The 18,197-nt window shown below is 39.6% G+C and overlaps 1 protein-coding gene across 7 annotated transcripts; it reads left to right on the top strand.

The window, feature by feature from the left end:
• Positions 1-1,455: 1,455 nt before the first annotated feature.
• On the top strand, positions 1,456-17,558 carry BIVM (basic, immunoglobulin-like variable motif containing). 7 transcript variants are annotated; one of them, XM_086770802.1, is made up of 12 exons: positions 1,456-1,656; positions 2,115-2,383; positions 3,037-3,639; positions 5,102-5,228; positions 6,121-6,216; positions 6,331-6,435; positions 8,281-8,375; positions 9,606-9,738; positions 11,961-12,032; positions 12,910-12,993; positions 14,909-15,005; positions 15,997-17,471. In XM_086770802.1, the coding sequence occupies exons 3-12, from the start codon at positions 3,150-3,152 to the stop codon at positions 16,285-16,287; spliced, it is 1,590 nt and encodes a 529-aa protein (XP_086626928.1). In that variant the 5' UTR covers positions 1,456-1,656; positions 2,115-2,383; positions 3,037-3,149; the 3' UTR covers positions 16,288-17,471. The 7 variants fall into 7 exon arrangements, with proteins under 7 accessions (XP_086626928.1, XP_086626936.1, XP_086626920.1 ...); XM_086770810.1 differs by having other exon boundaries at positions 2,112-2,383; XM_086770794.1 differs by having other exon boundaries at positions 1,655-1,767.
• The last annotated feature ends 639 nt before the right edge of the window (positions 17,559-18,197 follow it).

Raw genomic sequence — 18,197 nt, 5'->3', positions numbered from 1 at the left:
ATTTCCAGTCTAAAAATTCACGCAGGCCCTACTTTACATCCATGACCCTCTAGCTCCTCTCCTTTCTCTGTCTTTACTCTCTTGATGTATTTTGCAGGCTGAAATCACACCCCTCCTCTTTAAAGATCTTTTTATTTAAAAATAAATTTCATAGCTATAGAATTCACAGATAATCCTTCCTCTTCCTAGCAGGGTGGCATTGGCACACTAAAAAAAGAACAGCAGTGATGAAATTAAGGTGACACACTTCTACCCTCCCGCTTTTCTCTCCTCCAGGTTTTCTTCCTCCATGTAAGTGCAGCTTGGGGAATCTGCATACAGATCTGGCACTGTTTGTCAGCACCCAAACAAATTGTAAAATAAATCATGCAACCTAATTTTAGTCCAGGCTGGCAAAGCCAATGTTGCTGCTATCCTAATGCCTATAATTTGGCTGAGAGAAAAATGCTTTGGAGGCAGTACTGTTTAATTACTTCAAAGGCTGTTGGCCAACGAAGGCTCAATAGGCTTCCAGCTGGCAAAGGCATAAGGGACGCTCTCCGTTGTGAGAGGCAGGTTGCCACATCAAATTCTGAATCTCATCTAGGTCTTGCCTTCCTCCCATCCAGGGAACACCAAACTCGGCTGTGCCCACCATCGCTAGAGGACTTTTGCAACTTTGCTTTGCCTAACCGCTGAAAACTATCAAACAACTGTAACATTTGAGGAGAGATTTGACTCTTCTTTCCGTTATTTGCAGCACCTCCCACAGAAACTGTTGCTGGGAGCAGGGGCTCTGCGGGCTGAGGGCACCCTGCTCCAATCACTAGCACGGAATCCTCTGTCAGCAGGACACCACGTAACTTTTTGATCTTTGTTTTAGTTTTTATTGTAAATTTTACAACTGCTTTGTTATGAAAGCAATCATTTTATATTACAAATCTGAGTATTTAAAAATATATGAGTTTTAAATAATTCTGACAGTACCAAAAGCGCTCAAGTTTACAGTGTCGCTGTGTTTGTTCATGCTGAAAACACATCGACTGCAGTGAAGATGAGATAGGAAACATGGCCAGCAGTTCCACTTATCCGAAATAATCTTTCTGTCCTTCTACACAGATCTCGCGGCGCATTGTTGTTACACTTATTCTTACTATAGGCAGAGGGAAACCAATATGAAACCCGGTGCAAAGAATGGGACCGGACGCCTGACCATGGTTTCCAGGAGGAATCCAACGCTTGCTGCTCTGCTCCGACACCTTCCCGGCCCTGCACGGCAGCTGTAGCCATGTTAGAAGCACGATATCAAAGCTAAGCCAAGATTTGCCGTGAGCTGAGCCTACTTCAAGCTGCTCCCGCACAACAGCCACCCCCCTCGCCGCCACCCCCCAGCTGCTCTTCACCTCCCCCGCCCGCGGGGCCGCGGCGGACGAGACCACGAGGGCGCGGGGAGGGGGGGAGGACACGGCGAAAGAGGTGCCTCTCACAGCGCCGAGGCGCAGCCGCCGCCCAGCCGGGAGACGCGCAGCCCATTCCTCTGAGACACTGTGAGGGCCCGCGGTGGGAGTGCGGCCGCCACCGCCGGGCCGCCCCGCGCCTCCCCCCGCCCGGCTGCGGGAGTTGGTGCCGGCCAGCAGCGGCGCTGAGCAGGCGGAGGGGGCGGCGGCGGGGGCGCAGGTGAGCCTGCAGCGCGGCACCCTCCCCAGCGCGCGCCGTGTCTGTTTCCGGCGCGCTGGCGTCCCCGCTCTGCCGCGGCCGGGGGAGGCGACGCAGGCGGGCGCCGCGCAGGTAACGGGCCGGCTGCGCGGGCCGCGCCGCCCAGCAGCCGCCATTCCCCTCTGCCCCCGCCGGCGCTGTGGGAGGGAGCGGGCCGGCCCACCTTCCCGTTCAGCCGCGGGGCCTTCCCCTAGCCCGGGGCTGTTCACTCTGGAACCGACCGGCGGCGGCGCGAGGGTGGGGGGGCGGGGCCGCAGAGCCGCGCCGAGGCCCCCATTGGCGGCGCCCCAGCTCTGCCGCCCCTCCCCGGTGCTGAGGCCGGGTGTCCCGGGTGGGTGAGGCCCCGGGGAGCTGTTGAGAGCGGATCCTCCGGGGCCGGGTGGATGTGTTTTGATATCTCCTTGTCGTTTTTCAAGTAGAGCCCTGCGTGTGTTCGGTCGCAAGAGACGCTTCTGGCAGAGAGACTCATGCGCTGTTGGTTCAGTTCGGTGACCAGAAGTCGGTGTCGCGGGGGTCGGCCCTCGAGTGAAGCTCCAGCCTCCTGCCTGCCAGGTTTCCCGTCTGCGGCATGTGTCGTCCCACCGCAGCCGGGCGAGCTGCTGAGATGACGGATAACGCGTGCTGACAGTTTCCTTCTTAAAAAAAGAAAAATCATTAAAAGCAATCCAGCCTTCCAAATTTGTTTTTGGTAATTCTTAGCTACTATAAACAAAATCTGATGCTTTTCTTTCTCATGTCTTGAAGAATAGGAGGCTCATAAAAATAAAAGGGAACCCTTAACAGCCGTATAAGGGAAGCAGTGGAACAGATTGAGGGTAGCATTGTCAATTTACAGTCAACAGAGGTAGTAGTCACTGTAATTTTTTGTAAGCTTGAACTTCACTTGCAGCAAAAGTATACGGGATTCTTCAGAATTAAGTGACCTTAAGTTGCTATCTCTCTGATTTATTGATTTGCATAAATTATTTTGTGCTCCACGTACACAAAGTATTGTGACTGTAAAGAAATAGAAGTGATCAACCACAACGATGTAAAAGTAGGAAGGTGTTTGGGTTTGGTGGGGTTTTTTTGGTTTGGGTTTTTTTTTTTTACTCCTGTACTGGTTTACAAGTGTGATTACTCATGATGTCTTTGTCATGATATCACTGTGGTGTATGCTGTTGGCACAAATAATAAAAGGTGTTGTTTGTAGAATTCTAGAGGTGCTTAGGAAAAGACACGGCATATGTTGTGGTGTATCTTGAAGGGTATTTCAGCTTTTATTGGACATGAGTTCAAAAATAAGCTTTGTGTGTTTAATGTTGATTGAGACACCTGTACTAACTTCTCATTTTCTTCCAGGTACCTCATCGATAGCTTGCAGAGGCAATGGAGGCAATGACACAAACTCTGTTGTAATTAAAACGTAAAGAAAAAATATTCTCAGCTGTACGCTACTCTTTCAGTATCATTCAATGCCTACCATTTCAGAAGATGAAAAGGAGAATGGTTCTGGAAATAATGGAAACACTGAAAACAAACCTGGGAAAGAATCCCCAGAAGCTTCTCTTCATGATCCCGTCAAGCCATACTGCATGTCGGACGGCTCCACTGCGTCCTTGGTATCTCGAGGAGATGGGCATTATCCATGGGGATGTCCTGTGACTCATACACGAGAAAAATTTTATACCATCTGCTCAGACTATGCTTTTTTAAACAGAGTAACATCTATTTGTAAAAGCCCAAGTGCTTCAGTTAGTGCCTGTCTGTCAGGCAGTGCTGCCTTAAACGTTGGAAATAACACACCTAGCTTACTCAGCATTCAAACCGGTGCTTCAGAGATAATCTACGGCGAAGATGCTAATTTGGAAAGCTTGCCTGGTGATCTTGGAAAGCTTCCCCTGGCATGGGAGATCGACAAATCAGAGTTCAATGGTGTGACCGCAAATGTGAAGAACAAATCAGGTGAGGTGATGAAGATTTGATGTTGTGATAGGAAGAGGCTTCATGTTCACAACTTGCTTGTGGAGGGGGCTGGTCAGCACAGGTGTGTCTTGAGGAACTGCTATAGAAGAGCCTGTATGTCATTTTCAACATCCTGCTCACTGGGAAAGGAGAGAGTGAGGTAGGAGGAGTGAAAGTCGAGTACAGCTGCCTGGAGGAGTGGGTCTAAAACGAGGCTGACTTCTACTTAACTGTGTGTAGGGTTTTTTGGAGTATTGTTTGGAGTGGCTTCTGGTTTGTGTTTTGGTTTTTTTTTTTTTTTTTCCTTTGATTTTCCTTGAGTTTTTGGGGTGTTTTTTTATTTCGTTTCTTTTAGTAAGATCTTGTGCACTGGTTACTTTTACCTGTTAAGTACAGGTTTGTCACTTACAGAAGTGTTTCAGGGTACTTCAGGCAGGTATTTTGAAATTAAAGATGTGGTTTATTTATGACAAGAAATAAATTAAATGATTGCAGTTATTTAGGAAAGCAGTTGGTTTCTGTAACAATTTTATGTATTTTCATTTGCTGTATGTGTACAGTGTTAGGGAGCCCATTTCTTTAGAAGTGGCTGCTGCCTCCTCTGCCTAGTCACAAATTGCAACTATGAATCAGGCACTTGCATACACACTTAGTTTTCTTTGTCCTGTAACCCCTCGGTTTATCTAAAGTTGGCTGTAGATTTTTTTCCTAATGGGCTAGCTAGCTAGTCAAATTGCTATTTTGTCTGTTAGTGTGAAGCTGGTTTAGCAAAACTTAAATATGTTTAGCAGCTTGCCATTGCCTTCTCACATGTATGTGTAGTGTCTTTAAAAATAAGAAACAAATTATAATACCTTATAGGCTGATAAGTTTTGCTAAAATGCATGTGGTATATTTAATTTGGATATGTTGGCTTCAAAATGGGACAGAAATATTCCTGCTGTAGCATGTGGCCTGGCTCTTTTCATTTTCCACTTCATTTTCTGCTTACAGAAAGGAGGAGACCTTGGGGATATATTATTCTCACTAGATTTGCATATAAGTTTTCATCAGAAAGTGTAGCTGGTTACAGAGCTTGGCTGTGAAAAACAACTATTTCATGATGTTTCCCTGTTCATTTAATGTTAGGACATGGGAAGTCCATGTTGGTCTGAGAGTCTATTTCTGGAATAACTGATTTAACGCATTAGAATAATCAGATTGACTACTCTCTCTAAACAGTTGGGCAGGTCATCCTTATCAGAAAAACACGATGTTGTTTATGGAGCTAATGGCAGCTTTACAAACCAGTTGACAATCTTGATTATGCATGTGAGCTTCTTCAGTTAATATTTAGTCCTAGTTTGCACTTACTAACACAACCAGTGTCTCTATTTGAGGTGTATGCTATTACTAAAAATATTTAAGAAGAAAGATACGAAAGGTAAACTAGGTATTCATTTGTTTCTGGAATCTTTTGCAGGCAACATGAAGAAACAAGGGACAAAGAAAAAATCTGCAGACAAAAAAAGCAAACAATACAGGGAGTGTCCTCAGCGTTCTGCTCTTGAAGACGTGAAGGAGAGGAAAGTGTTGGACCTCCGCAGATGGTAATATTTTGTATTTAAGATGATCCCTATACAGTTTGTCAGTAAACACTTGCTGGCTATCTGATTTCAAACTTCTTAATTATGTCTTAAGACTTTTTTTTTTTTTTCAGTAGAAATGGGGATATATTAAGTACATGTACACTAAATCTCATACTTTCTACAAGAAGAATGAGAGCTTCCCTTCCATCTGTTATAACTCTGAAAATATTTTTCTTTCTAAACTTTTTTTTCTTTCAGTAAGGAAAAAAAATATGTAAGGATTCAGTGCTTAAAAAAAAATGCAAGTTCATCAGCATGGTCAGGCAAAAATAACCATAAACATAGTACTGATATGTCTTAGTCCTGATTTTTCTTTTCACTGGGAAAAATCAGAATTTGATCAGAATTTGTCAGCTCTATACGACCTATATCATATAAATATAGTTCACTAAATTCACTTAGTTTAATGAATCCATCTGTTCTTACTGCACATCTGTGACATCAGGAAGTTAGAGTTAGCCTAGGGAATCTGCGACCTGGAATGACATTCATTAGTAAATTGGTAGAGATGCAGTTTACTGCAAGTTCATGTGTTAGAAGAGGCTGGATCAAACTGTACATTATATTAGTACAGAACAGTTTTTTCCTACAGGATCATTTGTACAGAACTCCTGTAGGACTGTTAGAAATTTGACTTGTTTGTATGAAACAGAATAGTACTATCTGACAAACTTAGAGAAATTGGTTAACATATTTGCTCTTTTTTTTTTTTTTGACTGCATTTTTTTTTTTTTTAATACAGGCAACATAAGAACATTTAATATGACATGGCACTTTAATGGTATGGCATAGAGAAAAGTAGTTCAGGTTGCTCCTGTAACTAAATCAGTGTTTGGGTTTTTGTTTATTTTAGGTATTGTGTTAGCCGGCCTCAATACAAGACTTCCTGTGGAATTTCATCCTTAGTGTCTTGCTGGAATTTCTTATATAGTACACTGGGAGCTGGAAGGTAAGTCAGTCATAGACTGCTTTACCTCTAGAGAGTCTAAAAGATGCTGCTAATTACTTCATTAAACAATACTTTGTTTCTCCTTCTTTTTTTTTTTTTTTTTTTTCTTTCCAGTTTACCACCTATTACTCAAGAAGAAGCTTTGCATATACTGGGCTTTCAGCCCCCATTTGAGGAGATTAGGTTTGGTCCCTTCACTGGAAATACAACTTTAATGAGGTATGTTTAGGTCTTTTGATGCAGCTAAATTGTTAATATATGCAAAAAACCCACGATAAATCTAAGATCTAGAATCTTTAAAAATACAGTAGTAGTTCATGTATTTAAAAAAATAAGTGGTTGACACAAGTTAGTCCTCTTACATTTTAGAATAATAGAGCATACTTGGGTGCACTGACAGTACAAAAATAAACTTTTCAAAGTGTTTTTAGCAGTAGCTATTTTACAGAGTGTAATGTTGCTGCACAGATCATGTGAACATGAAATTCTATTTGATTTTTGGTTCAGTTTGTTTAATGCTTGTATAATATTCTAATGAATCCAGTCTTCTGGTTAGGAAATTTTTTCTTTATCCTCATTTTCCTTTTTTTGAAAATACATGTTAAATGCTTGTTAATGCCACTGAAACAGTCTGAAAAAGCAATTGCTATACTAGGAGCTTTATGTAAAAATAAGTTTAAGAATTGAAAATGAGATAGTGAGTGCTGCACCTTTGCTACAATGGAGCTGTTAGGAGGAGGAAGGCAATAAAAACCACAAAAAGATAGGGCTGGAAGCACAGTAGACTTGGACTTAAAAATTGTCTTTCCCTTCTGCTCTGCTGTTTACTGATCTTGAGGAGCTAGCTGGGTCCTAAATCTTTTGTCCTTTTTTTTTTGTTTTATTATACTCGTAAGGAATTTTAGGATTAAATGGGGCCAGGAGCATATTGTACTTGAGTGTTGAACATCTTGACAGGGCTTTGGTGTGTTACCCATCTGTGAGATTAAAAAATTTTGCAGTATTTTTGCCTGTTTCATGAGTTGCTTTTGATCTAGTTAGTATTTTTTTTGGAGGCAGTATGTATGGTTTGGCACAGAATGTCCGTGCTGAATTTGAAAATGTGGCAGCAGTCTGTTCTTAAATGGTAGCATACTGTCTAGATCATTGGGAGTGTCATGAAAACTTCCTTCTCTGCCTTAGCAGACTTGGATCTGGATTTTGTATCTCTTTAGGAATATGTCGGGGTATAACAGCCCTTATAGACCAAGCTGATAAAATATTCTGTCTCTTTATGTCAACAATCGATATGGCTGAAAGTTAAACTTGCAATTTTTCCTTTCTCTCTGTGAGTGCCTTATGTGCTGCAGAAATGTTACCCTTGTGGTTTTTTTCCTACTTGGTCAAATAATTTTTAAGTAGTTGGCAGACTGGAAAACAGGAGAGCATTACCCAACATGGCTTTATGATTGAGGTATTATCTTTCAGATATGTGAATTTGAATCTTCTAGTGTGGAAAAGTGAAGTGAACATCTGAGACACAATCTTCTTGGTGGACCTGTCCTCACTGCTGCTATGAGGAGTTGCAGTATGGGACTCTATAGTACTTGGGCGTTGCCAAGATTATATGATAGAGGCCCAACGTGATCTGCAGAGCGCCTCTGCCTTCTGATGTCCTAGAAGATTCTCTTTGTGTAGCTTACAAATCATGATTGAAGCTTGGCACTTCAGAATTTGAGTGTCCTTCTAAAGGCTGAGCAACAGAAAGTTAGAGTTAACTAAACTGAACACAACAGGAGCAACATTTCAAATCCAGCTCTTTGGTTATTATGGATCTATGTTGGTTCTGAAAAGGCAAAATGAAGGAAAAGGCTTTGAGTATTTATTTCTCTCTGTAGGATATGTCACGTTTTGTTTGTATTATGGTTCCATGGTCATCTACAACCTGTATACTAGTGTGATAGGTACTTAGTAGCACACTGAGACTTTTTTTTTCTAAACTGTCAAGCAGAGGAAAAGTGGGAGAAAACACAATTGCATTTAATAACTCTTCAGTTACTACAATCTTTAAGCTTATTGTTTCAGGTGGTTTAGGCAAATAAATGATCACTTCCATATCAAAGGATGCTCATATGTTCTGTATAAACCTCATGGGAAGAACAAGACAGCTGGAGAAACTGGTACGTAGCTAATCCTAAAGCACTCATCTTACAATGTATAAACTGAAAAATCCTGCAATGTGTAGCACTTGAGAGGACAAATTCTGTAAGTAGTACTTCAGGATGAGATAGGCTATCAAATCAAGTTGCCTGATTTTTCTTGTTTTACTTTTTCTCTTTTTTTTTTTTTTTTTGCTAAAACTTTCACTGTGTTGGTGTTGTGGAAGATATGTATAATTGCTATGACACACTGGGGAAGCAGCACATACTTATTTCAGTGTTTTAGAAATCTGTGTTTTTATAAAAAATTAGAATGTACAGCACAAAAGTATTAATGTCTGTAATAAATGTTTTGTACTTTTAAAAATACGATTTTAAAGTTAGTGAACTCATCATTCTGCCTGACTTTAACATCTATCTCTAAAAGTTACGTGATTATTCTCAATTAACTTACACAGCTGTATTTTTATGCCTACTTTTAAGTGTGCTACTTAAAATGTATATGAAAGTACATTTTTTTCTTTATTAGTCTTTGGTATAGTCTGGGTAATTACCTTCTAACTGTAAGTGTCTTTAAAAGGATAAAACCACGCTGAAAAGTTTTGGGGGAGATTGTTAAAGTGGAACTATTACTTTTGTTCTTGGTATCCCATTTGAGAATTCTGTCATATTTCAGTGTGTTTTCTAGTCTTTTCCACTGACTGAGCACTGCAGTCACATTGGAAAATATTGTGTGCCCAAGTGCGGGAGGTATTCCTGAGACTAGGAAGCTCCAAGAAGCTCATGATACTAAAATGTTTGAAAGCTTTCAAGGGTTTCAGTAGCGTCATTGATAGGTGCTACATCTGACTTGGGGCAGTGGGACTGCATTGTGTTGCAGTTTGTATTTCCTAGATACTTCAGGGTTTTTTTTTGGTTTTTTTTTTTTCTTTCCCCCCACTAGAAGTAATTTTTAATATTACTTTGATCTAAATACAACACATACTTTATATTGCATTTCCCTAGTACAGACTATGTGACAGATGTTGGTTTTTTTGTTTTTTTTTTTTTTTTTTTTTTTTTTTTGTACCAGGCAGGAAATTAAATACTAAGATGCTTGAAATCAAAACTGTATTTTATGCATGCTTGTCAGGTCATGTCCTGTAATTTAACAAGCATTGTAGCTATTCTATCTTATCAAATAGGTCGTCTTTGCTGAGTGTGTTGCAGGATCCAAAGCAGTATGGACTGTAACCTGATCTTTCTTTGTAGCTGCAGGGGCCCTTGCAAAACTAACCCGTGGACTGAAAGATGAATCAATGGCCTATATCTACCATTGCCAAAACCATTATTTTTGCCCAATTGGATTTGAAGCAACCCCAGTAAAAGCTAGTAAAGCCTACAGGTAAGATACTGTGTTTATACTTATTTTAGTGGAGGAAATGTATAGAAAAACTTACTGCAAGTTGATACCATTTTTTTCCCTAAATAACATTTCAGTGTATGTTGTAAAAACATTTATGTCTGAACTGTCAAAACACTACTGTGTGATTTGAGAGGATTTACTGAACTGAGCAGACTAGGTTGAGAGAACTTAACAGAAAACTACAAATGGTACTAAGAAACTGATTAAAGATGTTTCAGCCAGATACAGAGAGGATAGTTACTTACTTGAAGGACAAATGAAGGTAACTAGTCTGAAAAATAAAACCATATGGGCTGAAAAAAGCCCACTTTTTTTTTTTTTTTTTTAAGAAAAAACAGTAAGAAACCAGCTAATTATGAGGGGAGACTGTTCCCAGAGAACTTGTGGGAGGGGGAGAAAAAAGAAGTAAGTAGTGTGTTGGAATTTTTCTTTATAAACTAGAAGCAAGAAGCCTACAGTGATATTAATCCGTTGTAAAGCGGACATGATAAAACCTGCACTTGCAGAAACCAGTGTTTGTGTATAGTGAGAACAGGGGATGTTTAGGTATTGCGGGATGGTGGTTACGTACCCCTTTTGCAATGTTCACTAATAATGATGATAAACTGCAACTACTAGAGTTGAAAGCTTAGAAATATAAAGATAATAAATTGTTACCAAGAATTGCGGCGGGGGGGGTGGTGGAGCGGGAGAAGTTAGAAGAGATCTCTGGACTATCACAGTGTGTTCAGCTTTTCTGGAATACTGGAGCACTTCTTGAAGACCTGGAGAAACTTAATATGCCAGTTGTTTTAGAATAAAAATACAATGACTTGGATAATTTCAGATTTGTCAGGGTGACGTTACTTAGAATGAAATAATGGAATATTTGACACAGGTTTCAATTAAATACGAGTTTAAAAAGAGGATAATAGCATTGATATTCATAATGAGTATAGGAAAAATCTTGTATTAAAACACAAATGTAGTTAAGTTTGAAAGATTTAATAATCTTGAGGCGATTTATCTTAGCTTTTGTAAGGCATTTAACTTGCTGCTTTGTGATATGCTGGGAGTAGTTTGGTTTGCCTCATTCACAGAATCACATTAAACTGTTTTTCCTCACTCAAAGTAGTTGCAAACACAGTATGTGTTGGAGGTTTCTGTTGGAGTTTCTCAAGGTTCAACTGATAATATCACTAAGTACTGACAAACAATGAGTGTAAGAAGGCAATCCCTGACAAAATTAGCAGATACCAATAATAGGGGATGCTGAACAATAAAAAGAGTAGGTCACTGGTGTAAGGTGAGCCTCAGTCTTGCACTTTTGCTTCCCAAGCAGTCTACCTTCGGCTGTGTTGAAGATGAGGAGTCACATCAAGGAATGGGGAATACTAGCTCTACTTTTGGAGTTCAAAATGTGAATTGTTTGGAGTTAATAGAGCATAATCATCTGAATCTAATTTGTTCCCAGTGTGAGACTGTGACTAATGAAAGCTTTCAGTATATGAACAAAAGCATACAGAAGTTTTTTATTAAGACTGTGTTCACTGACATGCCCTGTGAGCGAGAAGAGTGTGGAAATACGCTCCAAATAGAAGTCCATCACATCAGTCTTCTTAAGTTTACCAAAAGGTGAACGGCTTGCTTACTTAATCAGTTACTAAGAATCTGCACTGAAAAAGTTTAAAAAAAAGTTTAATAGATCAGAAATGCAGTTCAAGAAATAATATGATCTAGTGTGTGGAAACTTAACATGCCTTATATTTAGTTTGAATTTATATTGTTTAGTAATGACTGAGAGCAACAGTTTCAATACTTTACCCATGGTTGCAATGGATTCTCAGTTGCTAGTGATGTTATTTTTAAGTCAATATTAGATTTTCTTCCTAACAACAGATCTCTTCTAATAATGTAACATGAATTAATGAGTTCAGGGAGCTTTTGTAGCCTTATTTTAGGCTGGATGTCAGACCAGAAGAGCATCCTGTTCTCTTCATACCTTACTGGGAAAAATTATGTTTAGGTTCCAGAAGCATTGTCAGTAGATTCTGGAGCAGTTCTTGTTTACCCGTTTTTGCATTCCAGATACAAAGGAAAGCTTTTCTTTGAAAATCAAGCTAAGAAACATTTAAGTTAGAAAATAAATGAGTAGATAGGTTGCTAGGCTGAGCTTAGGAGACAGTTCTTAGGTCACCCACAGACTTCCTGTATGATCTTAGGTTGCTGGATTTGGACTCGGGAGACCTGGGTTCAGTTCCCAGTTCAACCACAGACTTCCAGTGTGAATTTAGGTAAGTCAATTAATCTATCCTGTATCTTGGCTTCCCATCTGTACAATGATGGCATACGTTATTATTTTATAGGGAATTGTAAGTAAACAAATTATTGCAAGCAGTAAGGCCATATGCTGTCTAATTCTGTAGGCAGAAAAATCTCAGTTTTTGTTACAGTTGAAAGTGAAGCAGTTTTTCATAGGCTAATTACACACAGGAAGTCACAGAACAGTCCCCTGTTTCTCAGCAGTCTGCCTTGGTGTCTGTCACAAATTTTCCCTGACAAAGTTACTGCAGGCTTTGAGTTTCTTGGAGGTTGCTCTCAAACTTGAACAAGCATTGGTTGAGGGTTTTGTTTTTTCAGTGTGTGGTATTGGATGCTCAGGAGGCAGCAGTTGAAGTTACCATTTTTTTTTTTTTTTTTTTTTTTCATACAGGTTACCCTGCAGTTGTTAGTAACAACTGTCAGCTGGTGTATAGTTTAAAAATAGTGGAAGGGGCTCTTCCATGATTTGCTAGACATCACAGGCAGGAAGATGTTTGTTCCACCTTCGTGTGGCTTTCCACAACTCTTATTTCCATTTTTAGGTATATACTTATATTTGGATCTTACATTAGACTGCCTTTTATCTAAGTAACACTATTTTTTTGAAGATCCGTCCTTTTTGCAAATAATAAGCAATAGCTTCTACCTTGCTTCCAGGCCTCATGAAACAAAATTTCCCTGTATGCAACTGCAAACACTGTTTATAGCACAGGAGCTAGTTTTCAGTTTGGCTGAGGAAACATTTTTAAATGTTAGAAAATCCTAAAAGGAAAAATAGAATGTTAATATCTCTTTTTCTTTTTAGTGTGCACACTAAATCTTACTAGGGTTGTATCTTGTGTTGAACAGAGGTCCTGTCTTGCAGCAAGAAGTAGAATATTGGATCTTAATTGGAGAGCCGAGCAGAAAACATCCAACAATACACTGTAAAAGGTAGGTTACTTTTTAACAGTTTAAAACAATATATTGTATTTCAGAACAAATAGCATTTTTCTACTAAGGGTCACCAAGTGACTTTACAGTTTTTTTTTTAATGAATGTTCCATAGTTCTAACAGAAACAGGTGCTTTAATAAGAAACTTCATGTTTTGACCTCAAGGCTGGCTCTGCAGTTTTATATGGGTGGCAGGACACGTGTGGGCAGCTGAAAGCCAAAGCCTGTTCATCTTGTTTGAGTGTGATGCAGCTCACATTAGTGAGGAACAGAAGACACCTCAGCTGTCTGCGTTTGTGCCAGTTGCAACTTACAGGCTGTACGAACCTTGGCTGCAGTCGAGGATGTACGCAGGCTGTGTCTCGGGTGGGCACGGGATATTGTGCTGCTACCAAGATCTTCTAGCTCAGGTGCAGGTACAGCCTGTACTCTGTTGCGTTGTTAGCTTATCTGTGCTAATAAATTTCTGATGAGGTCTGGCTCATACGAAGTTGGTGTCTAAACCAGACATAGACTAGGAGAGCTAGAGGGCACTACGTAGAAATTTCATTGATTAGTTATATTTGTCATGATGAATTAATAGAACAGTTTTTTCAGCTTGACCTGAAATGCTAGTTCATAATGCTTAATATTAATTTCTGAAATGAGGGAACAGTGCAAAAGAACATTATTTCTCAATAAACCAATTCTGTGGCCAAAACATATGTTTTAGCAAACAGCTTCTTTGCCACCCCTCAAGTTAGTTATGGAATGATTTTTCTTGATACATTAGGAAAAGAGCTGCTGAAATAAAAAGAGACTTGCATATCTTCTTGTTTGTTTCCTCTTTATTCTCTAATTATTTTGAAAAATTGTTTGAAAATGCTTATCTGATGGTTTCATAGCCAGTCAGACCTATCCCAGTAACTGAAACCCAGATATCTCTTTGTTTGTGTTGTCAGTGATATGACTATGTCAGTAACTGTAGCTAGTTGGATATTTTGGACTAACAAGATGAAGTCCAACAAATAAAAATCATGTTATGCATGTGGTTGCTGTGCTGAGAACTTGCATACTGTACATCCCACTGAGAATTTTGCCCTGTGGTATATGAGCTACAAATGGCACAGGAAAAGGTTTCTGAATATAGAATACAGACCTTTGTAATACTGTTTTTCTGTTGTGGATATATTCTTCCTCCTGCTACAGTCCCAATGAGAGCTAGCTGAAAGTTCTGTGCTTAAGGTAGGAGGGGAAAAGGTTGGGATAGAAATGGGTTTTCTGAACTTGAAGGGGTGGTATTAGGGAGAGGCAGGTAATCAGACATTGAAAGAACTGAAAAGGCACTGTGTAGGCTTAAAGAGGTCTGGAACATGGGGTATTTGTTTCGGTTGGGCTAGAAGGAGCTATGAAACTGAAGAGCTGAGTGAATGGAGAATGACTGAATTGATAGTTTATTACAGACGGGAACTAAATAGAATGGAGGAGTGAGTTATGCTGAGAGCTGTCTGGTAAAAACAGATTTAGTGGACAAAAAAACAGACAAGGGTTTTAACAAAATAATATAAAAGGGCAAGAGAAGATTAAATAAAATAAAAATTAATGTTTCTGCTTGTTTAAAGTGTACTACTTCCTTTTACGAACTGATGAATTGGTAAGGGTAAGCAATGCAACTATTGACTTGTGGTGCTCTTACTCATTTTGGAAGGTGTTTCCCAAGAGCAGGAATAGTCACTGTGATTAGAAGTGATGCTTTTATATCTAGATTGATGTTTCTAATACTGAGGCTTTTATATCTTTACACATTTGTTTGTGTCTTCAATTCGCTAGTAAGACTAAAGCTGCAGATCTGTATTTGCTTGTGTGTGTACATGAGCCTTAGCGGTACAGAGGTTTTATAAATGCCAGCTGAGTATAAATAATCTTATTCTGTAGGTGGGCAGATATTGTCACTGACCTAAACACCCAAAATCCAGAATATCTAGATATTCGACACCTAGAGAGAGGATTGCAGCATCGAAAAACAAAGAAGGTAAGGTAAACTTACTAATATGGGAGGAAATTCGTGGAAGATCTTTGGGAAATTTACTCATACTTCAGCAGTGTGACATAACTTTACTAAAAGAAACTTATTATGGAGTGTTGCTGAAGAAAAAAGTCAAATGTGGGTACTTACATACCACAGTCATTTATATTTACTTGTGGGCCGAGATACAATACAGCAATAGCCTGGCATATGCTAGGATGAACCAGGATATCTGTGTATACAGTATATTTGATTACAATATTTAACTTTGCTGGCTTAAAATGTAGCTGCAGCAAATGCAGAAATATTCTACAAATTACAAACAGAACCTTTTGGTGCATGGCTTTCTAGCTAAATGTAAGCAGCAAAGAAAGTACGGTAGAGTAGGATCAAACATAAAAGAATGCATGTGTGTCTGTTGTGTGGACTTATTGTCAATACATACAGTTTTCTTTCCTATAGATAGGGCTCTATCTTGTGGGTGGTAGATGTACTTTTGATTTGCAGATTAGAAGTCTGTGAGAAATAATAGACTGAAGAGATGACTTCAAATGTGGAGATCCTATGGAAGACTGTGCCAGCGAGATGAGAAGGGACCAGAAGAGATAATTTGTGTGAAAGGGGCTGGCGAGTAAAAAGACTAGCAGAAGAGAAGTTATACTAACTAGTCCATGAAAAATAAAAAGGATAACTTAGAGATGAGAAAGAAGGCAGTAATTGAATCTGGGAAACAATCAAAATTGAGCAGAGTTGCTTGTTTGTGGATATGGTTTTGTGGGTTGTTTTTGTGGTTTGGTTTTGTTTTGTTTCTGTTTGTTTGTTGGGGGCTTTTTCTGGTTTTTTTTTTTGTTTGTTTTGGGTTTTTTTTGTTTCTGTGTTGTTGCATTTTTTTTCTTTTTAATGAATTATTACCCGCCAAGATGTTAATTTCAGATACCTACATATGTCACATACGCACCTGTGTACATTTAACGAAGAACCTTTTTACTTTGATTAGGTTGGAGGAAATCTTCATTGCATCATTGCCTTTCAAAGACTTAACTGGCAAAGATTTGGTCCTTGGAATTTTCCATTTGGAAATGTTAGACAGGATAAACAATGTCAGACACAAGGACAAGGAATTTCCAAATCTGAGAGTGAAGACAATATCTCTAAGAAACAACATGGACGACTGGGTCGATCTTTCAGTGCTGGCTTTCATCAAGAGTCTACGTGGAAGAAATCTAATCTTCGTGAGAGGAGGAACAGTGGGTATCAGAGTTACAATGATTATGATGGAAATGATTAAAATTAACTTTAGACAATAGAGTTGATATATCAAAGTTAGTTTTAATCAAGATATATTAGGGATCTAGTAGTCCTAGAATACATATTAATAGAAATTATGGTATAAGATATAGCTTTGTAACTGTTAAATAAATCTGGTGATACAGTTGCAGTGGATGAGATCTGATGTATAAACTGACAGATAAGCACAGATTATTGTACAATCAAAAGTAAATATGACAGCAAAATCAATAATTTCTTTTGAAATAATTGTACTATGTCCTTATCCATGAAAACAGAAGAGCAGATTGAAATTAGTCAATGTAATAAACAGACTTCATTGAAAATACTTAGTATTCAAAAGCATGAGTTTATGAAAGGGTCATTCTGCAAATGGTGTAGGGATAAAAGTAAACATTGCCTTCCTTTTTAACACTCCATTTTATTAAGGCTGCCCATATCCAGTGAAAAGGAAAAAAATTGCATAGGTTAGAAAACCTTGTCAGATTTACAAAGTGAATGTACATTCTCCATTTAGTTCCCAGTAGACTTCTGTCAGATAATCATATTTTGTCAAGCAGGTGTCAGTTTCTTCTTGCTTAGCTGGATGCCTGTTCTAGACTGAGAGGAATCGCCTGTGGCAGGGAAAGTTCGAGGACGGACCTTCCTTGTTGCTTTTGCTCTATAGGTGCAGCGACTGAGTTCTTATCCTGGAGCCTCTTGAGAGCACAGACTTGCTTAACACAAGCTGGTGAAATTCAGTATTAAAAAGCTGCGTTTACCATTAGCCAAATGAGCTAGCTGAACACTGTGTTCTGTTGGCAGTTCTTTTCCTTGTTCAGTCCTAAAACCTCTGTCATTTTTCTGCTGCTCTTTTAGTTTTGTGTGAAAGTGCCGAAAACTGCTGGCAGCCCCGATGATACCGTATACCTCTCAGCCAGCAAACAGTTCAAGCTTTTTACCGTGTCCATGTGCAGTCTTTCTGCCCGCCCCCCTCCCCTCTTGGAAATGTATCCAGTTGTTTGCCCCAAAGACATCTCAACAGTTGTAGCTTTCTGCGTACAAATGTTTGTACCTGCTCAAGGATTAATTTTTGGACATAAAAAGATTTGTCATGGAATGCAGGGGTTTTATAGGTTGCTGCTTTTGTTAACCAAAACTGGGAGACTTTTAGACTTTTGTTCATTCAATAAAATTTGTTTTCTATTTTGTTGTTTGCTTTTTATTTGTCTCTGGAAGGGTGACCCTGTGTTTAGTGAAGATTTTCAGGAGCAGGTAAATGAAGGATCAGAATTTCAACCCTTGCTTAGCAAAATACTCCTGGAGGTAGGATCTCTTTGCTCATAAGCCTGTGCAGCCTCTGTGCCTTCACCGCTGACATTTAAGTTCCCCCCGTCTGCAGGCTGATGACTGAACAAAACTCATAGCGTTTTAAAAGTATTACCTATTTAAATAGTACCTATTTAAAAGTAGGTATTTTCCAGATGAACTATGGCCAGACTTTATTTTTGCAACCTTGGATTTGGGCTGAGGACTGTGTTCTCTAAGGTATTTCAAGCTTAAATGGTTATGTAAGTTCTGTTTAATAATGGTAAGTTGCACTGAGGAACAGGGAGTCAGCTCTCCCTACTAGCCTGCTGCTAGTGACTTTATTTGTAAAATCACTTTTTTTTTTTTGCTCTTCCTTTGGAGATTGTCACGCTTAATCATAAAGGAGGTGGCATCTTTAATTCTTCCAGCATTAGCGAGAGAAGGAAGATGCGTATCCTGGGGTGCCTGCCGCTGGGACCTAGCGAGGGCTGCCTGCAACCTTCCCTGGGGATTCCCGGCTGGGAGAAACAGGGTGCAGCCAGGGAGGGCGGCTGCGGCCCCGGGGGTCCCTCGGAAAGGGCCTCGCAGGCCCCCGGCGGCTGGAGCCACAGGGGATAACGC

The sequence above is a fragment of the Chlamydotis macqueenii genome, chromosome 1 (genome assembly GCF_036417535.1).
Source record: "Chlamydotis macqueenii isolate bChlMac1 chromosome 1, bChlMac1.mat, whole genome shotgun sequence".
Classification (NCBI taxonomy): domain Eukaryota; kingdom Metazoa; phylum Chordata; class Aves; order Otidiformes; family Otididae; genus Chlamydotis; species Chlamydotis macqueenii.
The sequence above is the reverse complement of the archived record's forward strand: the minus strand, read 5'-3'. Positions and strand labels throughout refer to the sequence as shown.

Bases quoted from the DNA above. Each gene is read 5' to 3' on its own strand.
- BIVM (XM_086770802.1), top strand. From the start codon at position 3,150: ATGCCTACCATTTCAGAAGATGAAAAGGAGAATGGTTCTGGAAATAAT. The intron at 5,229-6,120 runs GTAATATTTTGT...TGTTTATTTTAG, and splicing joins GTGTTGGACCTCCGCAGATG to GTATTGTGTTAGCCGGCCTC. The intron at 9,739-11,960 runs GTAAGATACTGT...GTATGATCTTAG, and splicing joins AAAGCTAGTAAAGCCTACAG to GTTGCTGGATTTGGACTCGG.